Raw genomic sequence first — 25,750 nt, 5'->3', positions numbered from 1 at the left:
GTAAAATTAATACTAAAATTTTTGGGGCCGGGCCAGGCCGGGCCTAAAGATATACACATGCCTGGCCCGTACTCGAGATGGGCCTTAAATCAAGCCCGGGCCCAAGCCCAAGCCCAAGCCCAAGCCTGCCAACCTCAGGTAAAGCCCGCCCCTTTTAGGCCGGGTCGGGTCGGGTACCCGAAAATGTCAGGCCCATTGCCATCTCTAGTTGCTTGGCTGCTGGAACCTGGAAGTCATTGCATATTAATTAAGACAGTAAGATTCTCAATCTTTTACAAATTTCTAATGATTTATTTGAAAATGTGCATGTGCGTGTTTGTAACTTTGTATTTATGATTTTTTTATTTTTTATTTTTTATGATTGGAAGTGTTCGTAACATCTTACTCGCATTTTAACTAATTCTTCGAGATCCTATAACTATCATCTAATAAAAGTTCTAATGACTATCCTTATTAGCAACTGAGAAAAGACTCGAACTCATGACTTCTTGAATAATATATCAAAAAGTTTTTATTGAACTGTTCGGTACCCAAAAATAGTTTGTTTGTATTTATGATTGATAAAACCAGGGCTTTTGTATGGTTTGTAAAAGAAACCTTGAACAATGTAAGATTGTTTTGTAATTTATGAAAAATTTCAGTCGACCAATGCTTTCATGTCAGGTGTCGGCCAACTATCCAATATTTTAATTATTATGAAATCCATGGAAACAACCAATGTTTTCTTTGTAATCCGATTAAGCTTTTCGAAACCTCATCTCGCCTAAAGAAAGCTTTATTTTCTAGTTTCGTGACCTTTGTTCACCTCTAACTTACTCAATTTTTAAAAAAAGTAGAAAGCTTAATTTGCTGTTTCTTCAGCTACACGTCAATTGAGAAAGGACGTCCTAGAAACTTAGCCAACTCATCTTCATATTTGAAGAAAAGGACACATTATCATAATAGCACCATTTTGGAAATGAGGCTAAGAGAATGTCACTGGATTTTGGCTTAAAGTTCACAAGACTCCGACCCCAAATATCTGTTCATACCAGAACCCCTTCGTATAAGTGATAATAGCTATTTTCCAAGCCTTCTGTTTATGAAGGGCTCTTTTTACATTTCTGACAAATATTGGTTTCTTCTTCTTCTTCTTCTTGTTAATGATTTTCAACGTTGCTTTCTCGATTTGAAGGTTCTTGATCAAAATCAGCATAGACAGAGGCAGAGGCCATGGGGTAAAATTGATTTAATAAGGAGATGGGTGTAAACGAGCCGAGTCAAGCCGAGTATCACCCTAAATGAGCCTGATTCGGTTAAGCATTAGACGAGTTTGAGTCGAGTCATGAGTCAGGAAAATTCAACTCGTGACTCGACTAAAAAAACTCGAGCTTGAATTGGCTTGATTATGGCTAAATTACGGCTTGTTTGACCATTTTTTTATATAACCTACAGATCTTGTTTTACACAAATCAAATCCAATTTTTGGTAAATTTGTATCCAAATCAACATAAATCACATCAACAAATTACACAATATAAACAATGATTAGCAATATGACAATAGGGTTTATGATTTTGGGGAAATTGTTTATGCGATTTGGGTTAAGGGTTAATTTGCGATTTTTTAAACCTTTTGCATGTCCAATTACAAACCTAAAACTTGTATTTTTCGCAAAAAAATCCTAAACGAGCCACTATTGACTCGCGAGCCGAATCAAGCCGAGCCGGGGTAGACTCAAACTTGGCTCGGTACCTAATTCGAGTCTTACTTGAGCCAAGTTTGAGTATTTAACCAGCGGAGCCGCTTGACTCAACTCCCCCTTTGAATGAATTTTTATTTGATTTGGACTATAAGTTTGTATTTTGGGCTAAGAAACCCACTAGATATTGAAGATGAACCTTGTGGTTTGATGATATTAGCTATTCTCAACTTTGATCATAAAATTTGAATTAGGTGGTAGATGATGGTGATTTTACAATAATTTATGTATACTTTAGGGTTGATATTAATTAATAATAGAATGTAAAGAAAATATTTGTAATTGATCTGAATCGTTCAACCACATCTGACAAGTTACAATCATCTCCTACGGAAATGAAAGTAATACAAACTCTACGTTAATTTAACCAGCAAAGAAGAACAGAACAGATCACTAATCTTGGGTATAAAACTAAAACATTAAACCGGAACCTTGGAACTTTTGCCTTGAAATTTCATCAAGACGTTTCGCCATTTCATTCGTTAGATGATTCTCCCAATCTCCAACCTTTCCTTCTCTAAAGAATACATCGTTTTTAGTGTTGCGAACACGGTAGAAGCCATTCTTATTCACCTCCAAGTTTTTCATCTTCTCAAAACTACATAGTGTCAGAATTTCTTTCACAGTCCCATTTTCTTCTTCTTCTAAAGAAAATGGCCGACCAACAAACTCCGCCACTCTCTTTATATTGAGTAAAGGCTCCTCTTTCATATCTTCATATTTCAAGAAAAGGATCTTGCTTGGAAACTCTAAACTTGCTTTCCAATATCCTAAAACATGATCCCAATAGGATCCACACGGAGAAATCCCTTCACAAAACATTTCAAATGCATCTTCTAGCGACAGTGGAGGCAGATCCTTGGGTTTCACCTTCATCACGAATTGACATAAAGAAACGAGCACATCTTTAGGATTTCTACAAATGTAAACAATCGGACAAGATGATTTTTGTATGGAATCTGGTAACAAAGTGAAAGGTATATGAGTTGCAAAAATACGTGGTGATGGAAGAACTTCAGGATCAGCAATCGGAGTGGTCTTGAAAAGGTCAAGATCCATGAAGGGAACACACTCATGGACACTAGTGGTAAGCAAGGGGTGAGTTGAAAAATCAAATCGAGTTCGATTCATTATAGAGAAAAGGAGAGCTTTAAGCCAAGTAGTACCTGATTTTGGAGAGGAGATAAGGTAAACGTCAGTGGGTCGAGAGATGAAGTGTTGTTGCATCCACATGATTCCTTCAAGACCAACCAAGGGTTGAAACCAAAAACCTTGATATTGACAGAGGTGCTGAGTCGCCCAACCTCTGTTTCTTGGAAGGGTTGCGATTATGTTTCTGTAACTGTTGTAGATTCTTTCGATTTCTTCTTCTTCCTCCTTTGATTTAGGAACAAAGCATTTGGCTGCTGTGATCAGAGCTTCAGCCATGAGAATATGCTGTACTGGCCTGTCAGTAGCTACAGAGTACTGAATGAAGAATTTTAGGAAAACCTGACACGAGAAAGAACCGTGCTAATTTACGTTAGATTGACTCACAGTCAAATCTTACCAATTTCTTCTTATAATTCTGATACCTCGCAATTGAATAGATAAAACCCATTACAAATTGATTAATTATAAGTTGGATTATAAAAAAGAGTTGACAAGATTTGAGTTATAAATATAATATTACTTTTATATTAATTAAATTAATTAAATATTATTTAATAGTATTTTACCATCTTGATGGTGGAGTACCAAATTTGCTTAAGTAAAGTCTACAAGTTAACGAATATAAAAAAGCAACGATTATATATTGAGTTAATTACGTGGAAGTTGCCTCTTTCAATATTTTATAAGAGTATAGAAAAAATGATTAGGTTAACACAAATACCCTAGTCTTTTTAAGTTTCTGTTAATGCTTTGTTAGGACTATTTTCCTTGCATCTCCTCCACCCCCCACCCCCCAACCACCACACATAATTAGCCACTTACACCTATTATCGTCATTTTTTTTGTGTCGAAGTTAACCAAGGGAAGGGTGAAATAGGCATTCTATGTTAAAACACATAATTGTAAATTACATAAATATTTAGAAAAAAATTTAAATATAAAATACATTTAAGATTTATTAGTATTATTAAAAGAAATTACCTTTTTTTTTTACAAGAGGTGTCCAACGGTTAGAGATCACCAAAACCATCATTCTTATACTTTAGAACCAACGATCTCTCTCTCTCTCTCTTTTTTTTTTTTATTATTGAATTTTCAATTTACAAACAAATATATAAATATTTTTACTTTGTAAAATATTTTTAATTTTTCATCACATATTTATTAATTTAGAAAAATAATATTTACAAATTATGTTTTAATTTTTAAAAAATTTAAAAAATTTTTTTAGTTCACAAATAAAATGATAAAATAAATTCATGTGTTTTTAATAAATTGTTTTAATTGTTTTGCAGTTTTTTTTTTTTTTAAGAAACATATTAATTTTTTTTTATCGAGTTACATGGATATAATGGTCACATCTTAAAATATCTATGGGCATATATGTAATTGCAAAAGATGGAGGCATCATCAAAGGTATTTGCCTCAGTTAACTATGGTATTTAGAAATTTACAAAAAAAAAAAAGAAAAAGAGATCGTGGTTCTGACAATCTAAAAATGGTGGTTCCGAAGATAAGAGTTTGTCGAACACCTCTTTTGAACAAAAGTAATTTTTTTTTAAATAATATTAAATCTTAAATATATTAAAAAATTTTTCTAGATAGTTTTATATTATTTTGAAATATTTAATTTATAATTTTGTATATTACTATCAAAGTTCTATTTTGTCCTTCCATTAGTTAACTTGGACACCAAAAATTGATGATAAGGGGTGTAAGTGGCTAATTACACGAGACAACTTGTCAATATTTTATGTCAGAGGGGTGTAACAGAAATTATTCTAATAGAGCCGTAACAGAAGTTAAAAGGAGTGGGGTGTTTATGTTAACCTAATAATCTTTTCTATGAGCCTGTGAAATTAATATATTATGTCATTGTGTAATTAGACTTTAAATATCGAGTGTCTCCTCTACCTTCAACATTTTTATTTTTAGCAAAAAATGGAATCAATGAAATATTAAATGATGATGGATGAACAAATTAATATGGCCATTAAAGAAACATGTTAGATTGAAGGAGGAGTATGGTTGTAGCAACTTATAAGAATATCAACCCATTTACTTTGGCCACGAACTGTAGGGCTTGCCCTGTTTTGGAAGCCTTATTCAAGGTCGGAGGACTAGTCGAGGTGCGCATAAATTGGTCTGGACATCCTCGGTTAAAAAAAAAAAAAAAAAAATTCTTACCCAAAAACTTGTCTCAACCCGAAAAGTCTTAAACGAGGTATAAGTATCACCTAATTTATTTAAAAAAAGAATCAGTGGGTTGAACCTTGATATTGGAAGATATTCTGGTTCTTGTAAGGACTGTGATGCCGAGAAGATTATCTTTATTTTATTGTAAACCCTACCAAAACTATCAATTAACATAACATGTCTTTTAATTAAATAAATGAGTAGACCTAACCAAAATAAATGCATTATTCTCCTTTATCTTTCCAAGCATATAGCTTCTGAAACATTAAATGTTAAGTACAGCTTCATAATTTTCATGAAAAAGAGTTGAAGAAATGGCAGCTGGTCGACTCCACAACTTGACATAATTTTTATATAAATATATACAATCTTACATAATCTTCAATTTTTGGCTAAATCTTTACTCCCGTCTTCAATTTTTAAATAAAGATATAATTTTAGTAAAAAATAAAAATAAAAATATTATCTCCTCTTTCTGAATATAATTGTATCATGTATCCTCATAAGAAAGAGCGAGTAAGTACCTAATAGTGCTCATAGTCAGATATGTGGACGATTTGTGTTGATGCTTGATTTTGACACCAACGAGTTTACACGTGTAAAGTGCTAAGAAATCACACATGAGCTAATTAAATTTTGAGAGTGAGGTACTATTTGCACAATAATATGCAAAGACGTAAATGTAAAGTTGACAAGAGAATTTTTATAGTGGTTTAGATGCTTAAAGCAAATCCTACATCCACTCTATTTGTTTATATCAATTTGTTCATGGTTGTTAGACAGGCTTACAAGAGGTCGCGAACTGTGCTATGTTATTACAAGTGTTTAGTGTTCTGAGTGTTCTTATAGAATGTCAAGCTAGTCTCTTTCTAGTAGTGTGTCTTTGCTATTTGCTTTGTTGAATTCATGAGTGTCTGATCTCGAAATTGTGAGGGGGGGCTGCCTATTTATATCCGTTTTGCTCTAGGTAATGATTACACTTTTGTAAGTGGCTTGATGCCGTGAAGATCTCTCCTGCCTTCCCATTCATTGAGAACTTAAAGAATATCCTTAAATTAAATGGGGCTTGTGCAGGTGTGCGAACCAAATTCATTTAGAGACAAATTCTTGAGTTGGTTGGATTGTTGACATCTATATTCCTTGTGCCTTTGTAGACGTGGCATGTTCTGGACAATAGAATACTTTCTTAAATTCTGATTGGTGCTTAATGACACCACTATAGGTCAACCCTTATTTTAGGCATAACAGAAGCTTCCCAGTTCTTGAGGTTCAAAGTGTTGGATTTTGGGAACTTCATGATTATGCCACGACCTAACTTGGTTGGTCTCGGAGACATGCATCTGATCTAAGAGATGGGGCGACCACATTGTTGGAGACGACCTGATGCTAATTACTGAGAACCGAAAGCTATCGCTTCATGCTATCTATGAGATTTTGTCTTGATCCACTGGTGGTCGACTGTGAATTGCAATCTGAAAGTTGTGCACACGACCTCAGGATGGTTGTTTATGGAGATCCAGCGATCTAAGCTTGATCGTATCTCGAGAGCTCGAAAAATGCTTTGGACTCTGGTCATTATTCACGATCTGAAAAAAATTAGATTTTTCCATTGCTTAGAGCTTTTGAACAATCTGAGTTGGTGTTCGCTTATGACAATTCAAATGAATGCCTCTTTTGAACGACCTCTTCAAATGTTTTTGTTGCATTGACAGCTAGTACAGCAGTAAAGGATTCTTTATTTGACAAAAGTGACACTTTGCACAATTAATGTTAACCATGAACATTAAACTCTAGCATACTGAAATGATATTCTTTTGGCGTGCATTTAATGCAGTTGAGATGATTACGTCGGTGATTTCAATTCTTGATGGAGGCTATCGTCGATTGGTTTATGGCAAAAAGTAGGAATCACTCTTTCTGTGGATCGATGACACGTGGTCGATATCAACGGTAAGAAATTTATTCCCACCCAAATTTTGCTTATATAAGGCAACTAAATCGTCACCTTTCCACCTTAAAACCCTAACTTTGCCCTAAATTCTGAAAACTTAAGAATTTTTTCAGAGAAATCTTTCGTTTCTTGCTCTAAAAAAACTTAGCTTTCTTATCCCGTTGATGCGAACTCAACGTTACGTCAGAACACCTTTCTCTGGTGACTGTAAGGTAAAAGCTTCTTCTCTTTTACTCATTTTTTTTATACTTTTTTGGTATTTTTACAATCATGGTGATTTGTGGGTATCTGGTAGGGTAGATAAGAAGCATTTTTCTGGGTTGTGGTTGAGGAAGTCATCAGAAAGCTTAGAAAACTTAGGGTAAAGAATCCTAATGGATCTTTTTAGGAGTTTCTAGGGTTAGCAGTAAATCGCCCATGGGTGGATCCTTTGAGTCTTCTTCTGAGTCATCATTTGGGGTAGATTATTTAGAGTTTGAATCCTTTGAGTCTATATGCTGAAAAAGAGCAAGGATAAAGACTCGTACTATCTCTCCAAGCGATCAACGATTGAATGAGGATTATTTGGTTATCCCAATAATGTGGGACATTACGAAACCAAATATTTTTTCTTTAAGTACGATGGGTTCTGTAAATTTCAGGAGCCGAATAGGTTTTCCTTTTCGTTTAGGTCCATTCCTTTTCCTTTCTCTTTATTTGAATGTAGGCTAACAGACTCTTTGTTGTGCAGAAAACAAAGCAACTAAGTTGCAGCTATTAGAGGATCATAATCACATTCAAGCTTTTGGTCGCTTCCTGAAGGATTTTCACGATGTGAAGAAGCTCGTTACGATCAAGAACCTTAGGAAGCACATGTTCTTTTATGCTGATACATATCTGGACTCTTCAACTTGTAAGTTTTTCTCTTTGCCAAATACTTAGTTTTTGTTTCTTTTTTATGTTGTTCGCTGATCATATTGCTTTTTTTTTTTTTTTTTTATGGTACAACAATTCAACCAAAGAGAGTTAAGAGAACAACAGAGATTACTTTCCCTAGAATGTTTAGAGAGTCCACAACTGAAGAGACTCCAAGCAACGCCCCTATACCGGGGACTCAAACTAGTGCTTAGAAGCACCGAGAAGAGGAGCAGCTTACCGAAGATCTTTAACCTGGGGTTAGACCCCTAAAGAAGAAGTTTGTGGCTTCAAAGAAGATGAGGAAGATAGTGACAAAAAATTTTGAATCTTCTTTAGATGAGCTCAAACAGTGACCGACCAAGGATCCCAAGAGTGGATCCATGGTGGCTGTCACAACTACCCTTTTGTTGATGCCTCAGCCAAAGGACATGCTAGTGGCCACTTAAGAGAATGGTGGTGAGACCACTCAAGAAAAGGCTGGGGAGACTTTTGAGGTGAGGGGTAATAATGACTCCGTCTTAGACCTCATCGGGAAGCTCCCCAAGCACTTGAGACCTCTACTTTTCACCATGCTTGAGTGTCGATTGGAGATGACCTTCAACAGGTATTAGAATGCCAAGCCTTTTAACCTTTTGTGATGACACTTCAGTTATAGAACCAGGTAGAATATCTTTCTTTCTGCGATCTTTATTAAGATTGATCGAAAATCCCCTTTTTAATGAATAACTCATATTCTTTCTCCTTTACGGGCTGCTCTTGCCTTGAAGATTGCCCACAACAAAATAAAACTTTCCTTTACAAATAGAACTCAGGAACTGAAGGAGGAGGTCGTTAAGTTGAGGAACGCCCTTACAAAGACAAATGTGACTACGAGGGAGGTTCAACTCTTGGCAAACAAGCGTTTGGAGGAGAAAGAGATTGCTTTGAAAACGGTAGATTTTCAGAAGGAACTTCAAAAGAAAGAAGATCTAGCCAAGGAGCTTCAAAAGAAAGAAGATCTAGCCAAGGAGCTTTAGCTAACAGTGGCGAGGCTCACCAGAGAACTAAGCTAAAGAGAAACGGAGCTTCAAGAGAGAGAGAAAAAGCTTCAAGAGAGTAGAAACCACGAGAAGGAGATAGAGGCATCTCGAGCCAAGTTGTGGGTTGTCACAGAGAAAGCCACTACAGAGAAGGACCGAGAGCTTGAGAGCACTCACAAGCAAATCTCCTCATTGAATGAGCAGCTACATGTCGAACCGGTCGTCACAGTCACAAAATTAAACCTAAATACCACAGTTAGTGGTAAGTAGGGTCGAATCCACAGAGAGCAAGACTAACAACCTAATGTATATTTGAGTAGCGAAAATGAAATTGAAAATTTGATTAATTAAACTAAACAAACTAAATGCAAATAATAAAAGCGTGAAATTAAAACAAATGAAGACTTTATAATAAAAATGTTGCCGTTACGGTTTTGGTTCGACACGAGACCAACTCACACAAGTCTCCTCCACCCTCTACAATCCCCTAAACCTACAAGGCAAGGTAAATCAATGAAATGGCTTTCTGGCACTCTAGGTATAATCTATCCTGTCTCACCCAATCACTCAAGTTCGATTGGTTAAAGATTATCATTAAACGCCAATAAACGCTACAAGACAATATCACTAGTTGGTACACAATTAACAAATACAATTTGTCAACATGTATCTTCCAATCAACCAACTTCACAATAAATACAACAACAGTAGAAATGAAATTAAATCTAAACACAACTCAATTACAATCGATGCGAAGTAATGAAAAGCAATATTCATCATTTAATTATCTCAAACCAATGTTTATCATTCAGCGAGTTCTATGAAAACATTAAATCACAATGGACAACAATATTCATCACAAATCATGCTCAAACCATATTAAAGTATCGAAATCAAACATGAAACGAAAACAAAATACTACCAAATGTCCTACAATCGGGCTCATCCAACTAGTCGAGAGTTGATGAGGAGAGCAGTAGGGTCAATCTCGATCTCACCTACGCCGTAACAGACAACTGGGAACTCAGCCGCTCATGGTGGTGATGACGGAGGCTGAAACGGTGGAAACGAAACTGATCATGATAGAGAGGAAGTAACCAACAATGATATGATACGAAGAAGGGGCAAAAACGACCAATGGACAGCCCGAAATATGAATAGCCGCACTCGCCGAAAAACGTTAATTTTTCGGTGGGTCTTCCGAAAAATAGTAGCGAAAATGGGATCCGAAGATACCGATGGAAAGCTCTGGTGATGGGGAGTTCAGATCAGGTCTTGGGGAGATGAAAGGTCGCCAAAAATGAGTGAGATAGCAGCTGGAAGATGAAAAGGCGCGACGGCTAGATCTGGTTGTGGGGAAGGAAGATCAACCACCAGGAAGCTGAAACATTGCCAAAAACTAGAGAAATCACAATTGGAAGATGAAGAGTCGGGTGGCGGAATGCGAAACGTCGCGACGGTGGTGCGTGATTTGTGGTGGTGATGGCGGCTGATGAAGATCGGTGCACGGGGAAGATGGAACATTGCCGGAGGTCGCCGAAAAAGGGAGACTAAGCGTCGCCAAAAAATCTGGATGAACAACGCTCCTGGAACGAGACCTTTCGTTTTCATTTTATAGACAAACTATAAAATATCACTTTGGTCCCTGCATGATTGAAAAGTGACAAAATCAACCCTTGTAAATATAATAGTTTCCCCCCTAAACAACATAAATGAGACAAAATCACCCATAATCCATAAACCACAACCTAATATCAACTCATATCCTTTCCAAAATCATTCAAAACAAGTTAAATTCATAAAAAAAATATTAGGAAGCGATTTTCGTGAATAAATTCATAAATTCTTTAATTGTCTCAATATACTTCAATTTAATCACACTTGGGGTATTTTTATCACCAAAATAGAGTCACTTTCATGACTCTAACACACTTCCCAACTTACTCTTTGCTCGCCCTCGAGTAAAGTTAAAAGAGCTCTTTCAACATTCTCACAAAACCATACACAACCATATTCATCAACAACCAAGACATTAATCAAAAGGTAAAGTGAAGAATTTGAGCATAACAAGTAAATAACACAATCCTAAATAAAGAACTAAAGTTTCTGTCAAGATTTGCCTATCTCCATTCAAGCTTCTCAAACACACATTTCATATTCATATCACAATGTTAAGATGTCATGCAAAACTCCCCAACTTATGTACATTCAACATAATGCTCATTTTCCACACAAGATTTTGACATATTATTTCTTTTCATTCATCACTTTTTTTTCTTCTTATCTTAACTTCTTAAGCTTTCTAGAAGGTCCGTGTAACGAGCTTTAGGTCAATGACTCCCAAACCAGATGGTTAGACGGCACTAAGTGTAGAACACTCCTCGAACTTACTCACCCGAACCAACTAGGCTACAAGTCAAGACTTTATTTCTTTTTTTATAAAGCTTATGATCTATATAATGACTTCTTAAGCTTTCTAGAGGACCCATGTAATGAGCTTTAGGCCGACCGCTCCCAAGCTAGATAGCTTTAGGGGATTAGGTGTAGAACACCCCTCAAGCGTACTCACTCGAGTCAACTAGGCTACAAATCAAAACCAAATCATCAAGCAACATTTAAGCACTTTTAACACACGCAAGATAATAAATGAAACTTTGCTCCATGGGCATGTAAAGTATGTGGGAGACTTGCATAAACACTAAAACACGTGACATTTACACAAAACGGTGTCTAACCACAATTATGGACAAGCCTAGCACAAAGCAGAACCAATAGTTCAATGTTTAAAACCATGTTGCAACAAACAATTTTCAAAAACCCCACAAAACCTTTCAACTAGCATCTCAATTGCTTCTAAAATGGTGATTATGCATGAATTCATGAATTTTTTTAAAAATAACTCACTTTAGTTCACTTTAACCACTTTTGGACTTACAAGAGTAAGATTCAACATATTTCCGACAAAAAACAACATCATCATGCCACAAAAATTTAAGCACAATCCACTCAAACACACAATCTCCACAAAAGCATCATCAACAACACTTCACAAAAATATCACAATCTCCGCAAAAGCATTATCAACAACACTTCACAAAAATAGAAATCAATCAACACTCCCCAACTTAAAATTTCATTGTCCTCAATGACCCACAATTATAAACTTCCTCCCCAACTTAGCATCAAATGATCTCAAATGGCAATATGATCAATAACATTAAAATCGTCCAACATATTTGAGAAACAAGAAATCTAACAATAACAACATATAAGGTGGAGAGATACAACCTGAGAAACGATGGTGGGGCTATCATCAATAGAGTTTGTGGAGCATGCGTAAGCGTAGCCCTGGACTAGTTAATGAGTTTCCAAACATAACAATCCTGCGAAGACAAAAACAACAAAAACATAACAGTAGTAAAAACATATTTACAAAGGTGGGTTGCCTCCCATAAGCGCTAAGTTTAAAGTCTTCAGCCAGACTCAGTGCACTGAAATGGCTAATATGGTTCTAATAAAGAACACTCCTCAATCACCTCTCCATCATTAATGCCATCGACATAAGGTTTAAGTCTTTAGCCATTCACCTTAAAAACTTGTCCTGTTTTTGGGTTTCGGATTTCAACAGCTCCGTGAGGGAAAACATTAAGAACAATAAAAGGGCCATCTCATCGTGACTGAAGCTTCCCTAGAAAAAGGCAAAGCTTAGAGTTAAAGAGCCACACTTTTTGATTAGGAGATGATGACTTCCTAACAATGTGTTTATCATGAAAAGCTTTAGTCTTCTCTTTAGAGATGCGAGAGTTCTGATAAGCTTCGTGTCTTAGCTCATCTAACTCTGAAAGTTGGAGTTTCCTATGGTCACCGGCCGTGGTCATATCAAAATTAAATTTCCTTGTGGCCCAATATGCTTTATGTTCAAGTTCTACAGGTAAATGACATGCTTTCCCAAAAAGTAACCGATAAGGGGACATGCCAATAGGGGTACGATATGCGGTTTGATAGGCCCAAAGTGTATCATTCAGACGCATCAACCAATCCTTATGATCGGGCCGTACCATTTTCTCTAAGATAGTCTTAATTTCCCTATTAGCACGTTCCACTTGTCCACTAATTTGAGGGTGATAAGGTGTGACAACTCGATGGGTGATTGAGTACTTTTTCAATAGTGAGCCAAAATGTCTATTGGTGAAATGTGAGCCACCATCACTGATGATGGCACGCGGATGACCGAAACGGCTAAAGATGTGTGATTGAACAAAGTTGACGACCACCCTGTGATCATTGGTCCTAGTGGCAATGACTTCTACCCATTTAGACACATAATCCACTACAAGCAAGATATATTCAAAGCCAAAAGATGAGGGAAATAGACCCATAAAATCAATACCCCACACATCAAATACCTCTACAATCAAAATAGGATTCAGGGGCATCATATCTCATCTACTGGCGTGCTGTCATAGGCACCCAGAATTAAAACCTAAAAAAACACATCATGTAGTGTGAGTCAGGATCATTCCCACGGAGAGTGTCTAGGCGAATTTAATGTTATGTGAACCAGTATGGGGGGGTTTTGAGTTAAACAGAAACAATTTCGGGAAAACAACAATTCAAATTAATCAATCAATCAAAATAACAAACCTTGGTCTAAGTCAACATCCACCATCGAAATCTTTCAACTGATCATCGATACAAAAATAAATCAATTCATACCCTGAATATTCACCGTTGGAACTATTTGCCTATCTCTCCTTAGTTATAATTAATTAAGAAACAAGCGATCTAATTAACCTTACTACTAAACAACCCTAGACAAGCGCTAAAGATTTAATCTAGTGGCAGACTTAAGACCTAGAGAGATCGATGAAGCTAAACAACACAAACTCAAGCGGTTGCATTTAATTTAGTTGAATGTTCTTCTTAAGACTTAATAATTCCTGACGCAGCAAATTCTTAAACCCTAATTGCTTCACAAGTTAAAGGGATCAAACAATTATGGATTTGATATCTAACTTAGCAGTAGATTGCAACAAATAATAAACTAGTAGGCCTCCTAGTAATTAAACACAACAATCATTAAAATATGCATAAAAGAACATCCAATACTCAAACATAAATTGAACACTTAAAGAAAAAAAACCAGACTGATCTCACAGTTTATTGATTTCGAGGTCTTGTTTCCTTCGACTAAGTTATAAAAATTAGCCACTCATGGCCATCACGAAAATTCAAAGAAAAAACGAAAGTCCACCAGAGAGAGAAGAGAGAGACGTGTGTGATATATGTTGTAATCCCTAATCTGATCTCTCTTTTAAAAATATCTAAATTCTAATTCTAATTCTACTCAATCTCCTCAAAATATTCTAATATCCTACAGTAACATTTATCCTAATCTGATTAATTGGAAATAAAATAATAAAGTCCTAAAATAAAATAGGAAAGTGGTGTTTTCCAGCTGTAATTTGCATGCAACAGGTCTTCAAAACTTCTTGTAATAATCTGCCTATTTGAATTGCATGACAAGGCGGAATGTTCCAGAACGTTGGCAGTGCAGGTGCGTCAACTTCAAGTTCGATTACAACCCTGATGCAGCGAGTATCTCTTTAAACTCAAAACATGAAAGTTTTAGCATCTCTCTCTTAGTGTTCCACAACATTTTTAATCATCTCAATCGGAGCTCGGATGAGAGAGTTATGCTCGGATTACGAAGCGATGTCAAAATTGTCCGAATTCACTTAATTAGTTCCGTTTTGCAATTAACGCATCCATTTGCATCCTAAATCAAAATAGAATAATAATGAGTATATTTAGGTAGTAAATAAGTATAAAAGACTAGACATTAAGGGGGGGGGGGGTAAATATGACATTTTGCATTCTCATCAAATTCCCTCACACTTAGCTTTTGCACGTCCTCAGGCAAACTGATTCAAACAAACACTACATTCAAGTCATATCAAGAACACCATCATCTCAAGTCATATCAAGAACACCATCATGATGCATAAGCAACAATATTTAATCCATGCATATTCATACCTAACTTAGACATCAACAAAATAAAATAAAGTAGAGTTAATGACATTCATCTCTCTTCGTCATTTTCCATAATTACTCTCAATCGGTCAATACAAACAAGGAAACTAATCACAACCAATTCATGTACAACTCACCTCTCAACTTTTTCCTCAAAACTGCTTCTCTTTACTACTACAAATTGGGTAGCAAACTAGGGATATTATTATTTTTTTTCTTTTTTTTTTTTTCTGTTTTGAAAAAGAATGTTTATGCTCCATTTCATTTCATGGTTGTGTTTATGAGTGAGTGCATTTTACGCTCCATCTCGACTCACCACATACCTTTCTTTTCCTTTTCCTATTTGCTTAAACCCAAATTTAGGACTACCTTAAGAGAGACAATTTTTTTTTTTTCTTTTAAGGGTTGTTATACACTCCTCAATCATGCTTCGTTGCCAAGTCCATACAACTTCTCAAGACATATTGTTTCAAACTTCAAAGATTCAAATCTGATTAACTCTATTTTATGAAAGATTGCTAACATCCTAAGTCAAGGAATATGCTCAACAACAAAGTCAAGTTACTATTTCATGCATCACTAGACGTTCAAAGACATGACTTAAAGCTTATACCTTCCTAAAAACAAAACTATATTTTTTTTTAACAAATTAAAACACAACCTAAATCCCCTCCCCCACACTTAAAACTGACATTGTCCCCAATGTAAGATGAAATGCAAAGAAAAGGCAAAAATAACCAAAATTTAAAATGCGAGAATAAGAAAACAAACTCCCCTTGGATTGCCTCCCAAGTAGCGCCTTTGTTTATTGTCGTTGGCTCGACTTAAGGCTTTTCTTCTTGCGATGCACTGAGTTTACTTGAGATGATCACCGATAACGGTCCTCCGTCTCCAAGGAACACGTTCATGAGGTAACTAGGGAAAGGATTCAAATTTGGAATGGGAGCCTGCAAAACAGAGGGTAAAGGCCGCTCATTAGAAATTGGTAATGCAATATAAGGAACGTTACCTAACTGCTGCTGTAACTTTGGAGAATCATTCAACGCTGTAATAGTTTCCTGCAAATCAATACTCAAAGCTAACTCCTCATTCTCTTCCTTAAGATGCTTACTAATGGCAACTTCCAATCCATCTTTTCTATCAAGTTCAAAAACTTCCTGTGCCAAAGAATCAATCACATCAATAGAATAAACAAGATTATCATCATCATCAGGATATTTCATGGCATCATAAATATTAAACTTAACTATTTGACCATCAAATTCCATGGTAAGTATGCCACTATGAACATCTATCTTAGTCTTGGACGTTTTTAGGAAGGGTTTTCCTAACAAAATATGAGCAATTTGATCACCATTTTCCATATCAAGCACATAGAAATTAGTAAGGAAAACTAAATCATTAACTCGTACCAGAATATCCTCAACTACACCCTTAGGGTAGGCATCAGATCTATCAGCTAATTGAATCACAACACCAGTTTTATTCAAAGGTCCAAGTTTCAAAGAAGCATATATAGAATATGGCATGACATTTATAGAAGCTCCTAAATCTATCATGGCCTTCTCAAACCTAGTGTTACCTATCGTACAAGGGATAGTAAACATACCTGGATCCTTGCACTTCACTGGGAGTTTTCTCTGAATCACTGCAGAAACATTCTCTCCTACTCTCACCTTGTCACACCCCTTAAGTTTCTGTTTCCTCTTAATTGTATATGGCTCTTTCAAGAATTTAGCATAACAAGGTACTTGTTTAATAGCATCTAAAAGTGGAATATTTACCCCGCATCTATGAAAAGTCTCATATAAATCTCGGCATTACACATCTTTTCTAGATTCTGCCAAAGCTTGAGGAAAAAGAGGTACTGGTTTATAATCAGAAAGAGGCGAAAACTTACGCTTAGGAACACCATCGTCGTTGGGAATGTTCCTGTCTACAGTGATGTTTTTCTCATTTTCTTTCTTCGACAATGCAGGGGCTGCCTTTATTGGAATCTCCACCTCTTTACCACTCCTCAAGACGATTGCACTTACATTTTCTCTTGGATTCACCACCGTTTGAGAGGGTAATTTCCCCGAACTTTGTGCCTCTAGCTTACTAATTGCGGTTTCCATCTGTCCATCTGATTCTCCAAACTTTGAACACTGGCCTTCGTCTCCTGTTGAAATTGCAAAGTATTAGTAGCAAGAGACTTAACAATATCTTCTAAAGACATACCAGAATTAGAAGTTTGGCCTGATTGTTGTCTAGGGGGGTATGTTTGCTTATACTGCTGGTAATTTGGGCGGTTTTGAGTCACAGGCTGGTTCACTTGTGGATTCCCATAGCCAAGATTGGGGTGATCCCTTCATCCAAGGTTATATGTGCTCGAATAAGGATCATACTTCCTTTGCAGTTGTCCAGGAAAACCACCTGCTGCATTCACTTGCTCAACAGGTTCCTCTTGAAAAGTTGGGCACATATCAAGAAATATTTACCTCATTATCACGCCTAGAAGGAAGGTCAAGCCTAGTGCCAAACTCGCCATATTTGCAATCAAGTTTCTCGCGGCCTCGAGAGTTTTATCCACCAAAGCTCCTCCACTTGCAGCATCAATCATGCTCTTATCAGTGTATGTAAGGCCCTCATAGAAATACTGGATAAGTAGCTGCTCACTAATCTGATGGTGGGGGTAGCTTGCACATAATTTCTTAAAACGTTCCGAGTATTCGTGTAAGGACTCTCCATTGTGCTGCCTTACACCACAAATTTCTTTCCGAATGTTGGCCGCCCTCGAAGTTGGGAAATATTTCTCCAAAAACAATCTCTTCATCTCATTCCATGTGGTTATAGTCCCAGAGGGTCAATAATAGAGCCAATCCTTAGCCGAATCCTTCAAAGAAAATGGAAAGGCTCTTAATTTAATTTGCTCCTCGGTCACCCTCGTAGGTTTCATACTCGTGCAAACCATATGAAGCTCCTTTAAATGCTTGTGAGGATCTTCACCTGCAAGGCCATGAAAAGTGGGCAAGAGGTGTATTAGTCCAGATTTTAATTCAAAAGTAATAGCAGCATCTAAAACAGGAAACATTATGCATAAAGGTGCTTGATTCAAATCAGGGGCAACAAGCTCTTTCAAAGTTCGAAAATCAGAGTTGCTAACAAATTGGGAATCAAAAGCCAAATTGCTTTCCTCATAATTTCCCCGAGCTTCTTTCCTTAACCTGCGCAAAGTGCTCTCAATTTCTGGGTTGAATGTTAAATTACCAAGATGAGAGGACCTGGTCATACAACAAAAAACCTCATAAAAGAATTAGAAAGTAATGAAAACTAACTAGAAAATAAAATAAAATAAAATAAAAATTTATGACCAAAAACACAAAACTAGCAAAAACCCTATCAAACATTGTTTTTTGGCCTTGAAAGGGTGGGGCTAGAATGTTTTCTAGTCTTGTTCAGATTTTGTTTTCTTCGAAACGGGTACTCGCACCACTCCTAATTCAACCAAAATTTTTCTTATGAACAGTACTACTGTTCATCCGAAACAGTACTACTGTTCACAAATTTTTTTTTTTTTGGAAAAAAAATAGCAAGAATGAAATAAGAATCACAAAAACAAAAATAAATAAACTAGAATCACTCCCCGGCAATGGCGCCAAAATCTAGCGAGCTGTCGTAGGCACCCATAATTAAAACCTAAAAAAACACATGCAATAGTGTGAGTCAGGATCATTCCCACGGAGAGTGTCTAGCCGAATTTAATGTTATGTGAACCAGTATGGGGGGGTTTTGAGTTAAACAGAAACAATTTCGGGAAAACAACAATTCAAATTAATCAATCAATCAAAATAACAAAACTTGGTCTAAGTCAACATCCACAATCGAAATCTTTCAACTGATCATCGATACAAAAATAAATCAACTCATACCCTGAATATTCACTGTTGGAACTATTTGCCTATCTCTCCTTAGTTATAATGAATTAAGAAACAAGCGATCTAATTAACCTTACTACTAAACAACCCTAGACAAGCGCTAAAGATTTAATCTAGTGGCAGCCTTAAGACCTAGAGAGATCGATGAAGCTAGACAACACAAACTCAAGCGGTTGCATTTAATTTAGTTGAATGTTCTTCTTAAGACTTAATAATTCCTGACGCAGCAAATTCTTAAACCCTAATTGCTTCACAAGTTAAAGGGATCAAACAATTATGGATTTGATATCTAACTTAGCAGTAGATTGCAACAAATAATAAACTAGTAGGCCTCCTAGTAATTAAACGCAACAATCATTAAAATATGCATAGAAGAACATCCAATACTCAAACATAAATTGAACACTTAAAGAAAAAAAACCAGACTGATCTCACAGTTTATTGATTTCGAGGTCTTGTTTCTTTCGACCAAGTTATAAAAATTAGCCACTCATGGCCATCACGAAAATTCAAAGAAAAAACGAAAGTCCACCAGAGAGAGAAGAGAGAGACGTGTGTGATATATGTTGTAATCCCTAATCTGATCTCTCTTTTAAAAATATCTAAATTCTAATTCTAATTCTACTCAATCTCCTCAAAATATTCTAATATCCTACAGTAACATTTATCCTAATCTGATTAATTGGAAATAAAATAATAAAGTCCTAAAATAAAATAGGAAAGTGGTGTTTTCTAGCTGTAATTTGCGTGCAACAAGTCTTCAAAACTTCTTGTAATAATCTGCCTATTTGAATTGCATGACAAGGCGGAATGTTCCAGAACGTCGGCAGTGCAGGTGCGTCAACTTCAAGATCGATTACAACCCTGATGCAGCGAGTATATCTTTAAACTCAAAAGTTTTAGGATCTCTCTCTTAGCGTTCCACAGCATTTTGAATCATCTCAATCGAAGCTCGGATGAGAGAGTTATGCCTAGATTACGAAGCGATGTCAAAACTGTCCGAATTCACTTAATTAGTTCCGTTTTGCAATTAATGCCTCCATTTGCATCCTAAATCAAAATAGAATAATAATGAGTATATTTAGGAAGCAAATAAGTATAAAAGACTAGACATTAGGGGGGGTAAATATGACATTTTGCATTCTCATCATCTACCAATATTCCCTACTTAATGACAAAATGCAAGCACACTACTAAACTCATGGTCGGGAACACATCTCCTAACTATCTGATCTGCACACGCCCTAAAAAGGTCTGGGTCTTCCCAAAAATAATGCTTGATGGTTGCAAAGAAATGATCTTTTTGAGTTTTGGTCTACCCTAATGGTAATTGTCCTACGGCCAGGTAATTGACTATATGGGCATACCAAGGTGCTTTGGATTGGGATATTGCAAATAATTGCTCATTCGGGAAAGATTTATTCAAACATTGACCAGGAACATACTCTGTAAAGAGTCTAGACAAGTGGTCGGCGACCGCATTATCACTACCCTTTTTATCTTTGATTTCTAGATCAAACTCTTGCAACAACAAAATCCATCAAATTAATATATGCTTAGTGTCTTTCTTGGCTAACAAATACCTAACTGCAACGTGGTCTATAAAGACAACTATCCTAGACCCAAGAAGATAAGACCGGAACTTATCAAGGGAAAACACTACTGCAAGCAACTCTTTCTCCGTAGTGGTGTAATTACATTAAGCATCGGAGAGGGTCTTGCTTACATAGTAGATCACAACGGGCTTTTTATTCCCCCGTTGGCCAAGGACTGCACCAATGGCATAGTCCGATGCGTCACACATCACTTCAAAAGGTAGGTTCCAATCAGGAGGTTGCATGATGGGTGCTGTGGTCAACGCTTCCTTCAAAATGGTACAGGCAATCATACAAGTGTCATAGAAAAAAAATGGCACATCTTTAGCAAGCAAATCACACAAAGGCTTAGAGATCTTGTTAAAATTCTGGATGAAATGCCTATAAAATCCTACATGGCCTAGGAAAAATCTAATTTGTTTGATCGACGAAGGCAGTGGTAGTTGAGAAATCAACTCTACCTTTGCCTTATCCATTGCTATCCCCTCCTTGGAAACTACATGACCTAAGACAATTCTCTCTTGAACCATGAAATGGCTCTTTTCCCTACTAAGAACAAGATTTGTCTCTTTACAATGTTTCAACACCAACTCAAGTTTTTCGAGACAATCATCGAAAGATGCACCAAACACATAAAAATCATTGATGAATACTTCAAGGAATTGACCTACCATGTCAGAAAATATCGATAACATGCATCTTTGAAACGTTGTCGGTGCATTGCACAACTCGAAGGGCATGCGACGAAAGGCAAACGTACCAAAAGGATATGTGAACATGGTATTTTCTTGGTCTTTGGGGGCAACTAGTACTTGGTTATATCCAAAATAGCTATCTAGAAAATAATAGAAAGCCTGCCCTGTAAGTTTTTCTAGGATTTGGTCAATAAATGGGAGCGGGAAATGATCCTTCCTAGTGGCTAGGTTGAGCTTCCTATAGTCAATGCAAACTTTCTATCTTGTAGGAGTACGGGTAGGAATTCGCTCACCTTTTTCATTATCAACAATGGTGAGACCACTTTTCTTAGGTACAACATAGGTCGGACTCACCCATTGGTTGTCGGATATAGGGTAGATGATACCCGCATCAAGCCATTTGATCACCTCTTTCTTCACCACCTTCTTCATGTTTGGGTTTAACCTTATTTGAGCTTCATGCACCGGTTTAGCATTCTCTTCACAAAATATGCAATGCATGCACAAAGAAGGGCTAATCCCTCGCAAATCGGCTACCGACCAACCGCCACTAATCTCTCTTCTTGCTCATTATCTAAGTTGGCAGCAATGATCACGGGTAAGGTCTTGTTGGGTCCTAGGAAAACATACTTTAGAGTATCAGGCAAGGCCTTCAACTCTAAGACTGGTGGAGACTCAATTGACCTCGGTTGTATAGTCTTAGACAAAGGTGGTAAGGGTTCATACTTGCTATTCCAAGGTCGACACTCTAAAGTGGGCGACCTAGCCATATACACACTAACCTCCTGAATCTTTGACCCGACACTCAAGTTACATATCTCCTCAATAAATAGATTCATAAGAGTGTAAATTGCATCATCACATAACATCTATGGGGCGTGAGGCTCCACCAGACTGTCAATAGCATCAACCATGAAACACTCGTTATCGTCCTCATGCATAGGTCCTAAACCAGCATTAAACACATTAAGTCTCAATTTCCTATTCCCAAAAGACACTTCCATCTCTCCAGATCTAAAGTTAATGCAAGCATTTGCCATTGCTAGAAAAGGTCTCCCTAAAATAATCGGTGGCATACTTTCACTGCTCGTATACCCCATGTCTAAGACAAGAAAATCCACCGAAAAATATAGTTCCTCAACCTTAACTAACACGTCCTCAATTAGGCCCCTAGGCATTTTGACCGATCGGTTAGCTAACTGCAGAATGACTTCAGTAGACTTGAGCTCATCTAAGTTAAACTGTTCATACACGGAAGTGGGTAATAAGTTCATGCTCGCCCTTAAGTCTAAGAGTGCTCTATCAATCGTGACATTACCTATCACACAAGAAATAATAGGAGCTCCAAGATCCTTTAACTTCGGGGGAAGGCGGTTTGAGACAACTGCACTTATATTTTTTGGTAAATGTACAGTCTTGGATGTGTGAGATTTCATTCGCCTCTTTTGCATGCACAAGTCTTTGAGGAATTTGACATAAGCAGGTACTTGCTTGATGGCATCTAAGAGTGGAATGTTAATCTGCACCTACTTAAACAACTCAATCATTTCCTCCATCCTAGTGCTTTTCCTAGTAGTGGGAACATTTAGGGGCTCTAAGCATTGAGGAAAGGGTGCTCTCGGTATGTATGAAGTAGGGGATGGTTCATTCTCCCCAACTTTCTCCTTACCTAGTCTCTGAACACTTGACTCTACAAGTGGCTCACTCTCACTCTCTTTGGCTTGGTCCTTACCTAGACTTTCCTCTTCTCTTCCTTGGACTTTTACTTCCCTCTCAGGCCTAATTAGCTCTCGGCCGCTTCGAAGAGTCATCACAGCCTTAGCTTGTTTGGAAAACTCTCTCTACTGAGAAGAACCACTAGGGTTATCTATGACTTGACTAGGCAATCGGCCTTGTTCCCTCCTATTGATTGCTTCGGCTATTTGACCAATCTGGGTCTCTAGCTTACTAATGGATTGGGAATGAGAATGTAGAAGTTAGGTATTCTGCTCTAAATCTTGAAACCTAGCATTCATGTCGGCTTTCTGTTCGTGCGTGGTTTGGAGCATTTGAGCCATCATCGATTCTAGTGAACTAGGCATTGGAGTGGGCTGCTAAACAGGAGGTGGGATCCTAGGTTGGATTAAAGGTTGCTCCCTATAATTGCCTTGCTGATTGGAAGGATTATTCCTATATGGCATGTTATTGGGGACATTCTGAGGTGATTGTGGCTTCCATGAAAAATCAGGGTGGTTACGCCACCCAAGATTGTACTTGTTCATGTACGAATCGTTCTGTCTCTGGAAGCCTTGTGTAACCTGCACTTGCTCCTCAAAAGAGTCAGGGGCAGGTTCCTCAACTGGATGGTCAAGAGTGGAGTGCATGGGAAAAACATCCTGGTTCGCCTTCTAAGATGATTATGTAGAGGGTTGCCCTTGTATAGATACAAACTGGTCAAATCGATGGGCCAACACCTCTAACTTGGAACTAATGTCATCCGTGACACTTCATACATGCCACCCTTCTTGGATGGCTGCCCTGAGATAGGCATTCTAGATGCAGAAATGTGGTGCATTGAATTTTCACTTAAGGTCTCGAAGAGTTGCCATAACTCATTCCCGTCCTTGTGCATAAATGTTCCTCCACAAGAGGCGTCTACCATATTCCTATGCCTCTCGGTCAGTCCGTCATAAAAACTATGAACTAATTACCACCTAGGGACTGCGTGATGGGGACACTTCCTAAGCATTTCCTTCAAACATTCCCAACTCTCATAAAATTCCTCGCCATCAATTTGAGCGAAACTAGTAATGGCTTGTCTTATGCTGTTGGTTTTACCAATGGGATAATACTTTTTTAGGAATCCTTGCTGCATTTGGGTCACTATTATGGATTGGTTCAGTGATGTGTTTAGGTGTATTAGGTTTGGTTAAATGTAATTTTACTTATGCATCTATGTGTACTAGTTGGTGTATTGTGTTTAAATTTGAAATTTGTAATTCCATTAGGTGGAATAGTGGCAGGTGCTTTGTATAAGTTTGTACCTGTTTTTTGAATAAAAAACAGAGCATCATTTTCCAATCTCGGTTCTCTTTCTTTCATCTATTTCTCTTCTTTGTTTTCATGTAAAACCAACATGATGTTTACTTGGCTTCATATCAAAATCTGGTACTACTTGGCTTAAAGCTCTAGTTTTCTCTGTAATCTACGAGACTAAATATGAGTTTTCAGCTCATCACTTGCTTAGAACTGGCATCCATGATTGTGTTCCCTTTATGGAATTTGACCTTTTCAGGAAGCCTCCTATTGCTGACCCTGAAGTCCTTCCCTCTCCTCGTCTTCTTATTATTAATATACCTTTCACTTTGTTGCCAGATACCATAAAAAATATTAAAAAATAAAAATAAAAAAACTCTTCCTGTTTGATTGTCTACATATGTAGAAACCCGAAAGACGTATTTGTTTCCTTTTGGCAATTCCCGAAGAAGTTGAGTTCTAGAGATCTGTCATCTGCTTTAGAGCTGGGCATTTGGGATCGGGCCCAAAAGCCCAGCTCCAAAAACCGGTCCTAGGACCGGTCCTTCGGAGGACCGGTCCTAGGAGGCCTGGTCCCAAAACGGGACCAGGCCTAAGGAGGAGGGCCCGGGCCCTCCTCCAAGGCCCGGGCCTGGGCCCAAATTTTTTTTACCTTTTATCATTTTAGTCCTTTATAAAATTACATTAAACCCCCTAAAATAAGTATAAATTATAAGGACTAAAACGAAATTTTACAAAATTTATTTTAAAAAAAAAAAATTTAACCCTGTTGGCTGCCAATGGTCAACTGACACCCAACGGTTATATTTATATAATTATAAGTTCTTTTTTTTTTCCATTTCCCCCCCCCACAACTACACAATAAATAACACTAAAACCTTTAATTTTTTTCACACCAATCAATCTCTCATTCTTTCATTCTCTCAATCTCTCTACTCCAAATCTCCAATCAATTTCTCATTCAATTTATATTTATAATTTTTTTATATTATTTAAATTTTTTTCTATTTTTCAATATCATCATAATTTCATATTATTATTTAATTTCTTTTCATTTTAATTATTTATTATTTTATCATAAATTTATAATGTCTTCCCTAAATGAGTTTTACGTTCCATCCACAGAAGAAATTGAAGCCTTCAATCCATTTTCACCATTTCCTCCAGAGGATGCAGCTATAATTCCACAACCACATTCGGTCGGGACGAGGTGTAGCCAAACACATGTGAGCTGCGATTTAACGGGCACGGACATAGCCCAACCCCCCCGACCGTCAAAGAGGGTCGTGTCCGATGTCTGGCGATACTTCACCAAATCAAAACGGCCAAAGACAAATGGAGAGGGGGAAGAATCGTGTGGGATATGTAATTTATGTGGAACCATTATTGGGACTGAGAAGGGGACTTCGATGATGCGACGACACGTAGAGAAAAAGCATCCCCAAATAAATGCATCATCAAGCGGATCAGGTAGACAAATTCAAACTCAACTTAATTTTAATCCACAATCCTCAACTCTCTCAACATGGCAATACA

At 37.1% G+C, this 25,750-nt stretch overlaps 1 protein-coding gene and 1 non-coding gene across 2 annotated transcripts; one reads left to right on the top strand and one right to left on the bottom strand.

Annotated features, from left to right (window-relative positions):
* Positions 1-2,065: 2,065 nt before the first annotated feature.
* On the bottom strand, positions 2,066-3,278 carry LOC116146347 (cytosolic sulfotransferase 16-like). Its single transcript, XM_031431759.1, has 2 exons — positions 2,908-3,278; positions 2,066-2,700 (listed from the first exon to the last, which is right to left on the bottom strand). The coding sequence occupies exons 1-2, from the start codon at positions 3,167-3,169 to the stop codon at positions 2,153-2,155; spliced, it is 810 nt and encodes a 269-aa protein (XP_031287619.1). The 5' UTR covers positions 3,170-3,278; the 3' UTR covers positions 2,066-2,152.
* A 20,620-nt stretch (positions 3,279-23,898) lies between these two features.
* On the top strand, positions 23,899-24,005 carry LOC116146353. Its single transcript, XR_004130484.1, has one exon. It is a non-coding gene; the product is annotated as a small nucleolar RNA R71 (small nucleolar RNA).
* Positions 24,006-25,750: the final 1,745 nt, after the last annotated feature.

The sequence above is a fragment of the Pistacia vera genome, unplaced genomic scaffold, assembly GCF_008641045.1.
Source record: "Pistacia vera cultivar Batoury unplaced genomic scaffold, PisVer_v2 Contig476, whole genome shotgun sequence".
Classification (NCBI taxonomy): domain Eukaryota; kingdom Viridiplantae; phylum Streptophyta; class Magnoliopsida; order Sapindales; family Anacardiaceae; genus Pistacia; species Pistacia vera.
This window is presented reverse-complemented; position numbering and strand designations above follow the sequence as displayed.